This window comes from Gregarina niphandrodes (genome assembly GCF_000223845.1).
Source record: "Gregarina niphandrodes unplaced genomic scaffold scaffold00190, whole genome shotgun sequence".
Classification (NCBI taxonomy): Eukaryota; Apicomplexa; class Conoidasida; order Eugregarinorida; family Gregarinidae; genus Gregarina; species Gregarina niphandrodes.
In genome coordinates, this window is record NW_011645951.1 from 1,327 (window position 1) to 1,941 (window position 615).

The 615-nt window shown below is 56.6% G+C and overlaps 1 protein-coding gene across 1 annotated transcript; it reads right to left on the reverse strand.

The window, feature by feature from the left end:
* Window positions 1-46: 46 nt before the first annotated feature.
* Window positions 47-535, reverse strand: GNI_222270 (putative pol protein; the record flags this gene model as incomplete). Its single annotated transcript, XM_011135611.1, has 1 exon — window positions 47-535. The coding sequence occupies one exon, from the start codon at window positions 533-535 to the stop codon at window positions 47-49; it is 489 nt and encodes a 162-aa protein (XP_011133913.1).
* Between the last annotated feature and the right edge of the window lie 80 nt (window positions 536-615).

Consider the following 615-nt stretch of genomic DNA (forward strand, 5'->3'; position numbering starts at 1 on the left):
TTCTGGGATATAAGCGGCCCCGGTTCGCGAGTGATACCAGCCGTGGTCACTCTGGCGCAGGAGAGCCTGAAGCTCCAGAGGTGGCTGAGTCTGCTTGAGCATGCCGGATGCTAGAGGGGGGGTCACGGCAGTATAGTAAACGGTCATGATCGGGATGGAGTCGACTGAGCCAGTCCGCAACAAGGTTGGAGTTGCCCTCCACGTATTGAAACTGCACATCGTACTCGCAGAGGTTCATCCTCCATCGCATTAGTTTCCCTTGCTCCGTGGTGTCTAATGCAGTCAGAGCTTTATGGTCCGTGACCACGACAATGGGCTCGCCCTGCACCATGCCTGCGAACTTCTCCAAACTGCGCACTATCGCGTACGCCTCTCGTTCCGTCGTACTCCATTTTCGTTCCGTCTCCGTGAATGCCTGTGAGATACAGGCGCACAAGGCTGGCTGTTGGTTCTCGCCCCTCTGGAGGAGAATACCCCCTAAGCCAGTGCCTGATGCGTCTGTCATCACCACGAAACCACGGCCCCGCCTTGGCATAGTTAATGCCACTGCCTTGGCTATGATTCCCTTGACCTCGTCGAAAGTTTCCTGGGAGTCCGAGTCCCACGTCCATTTCC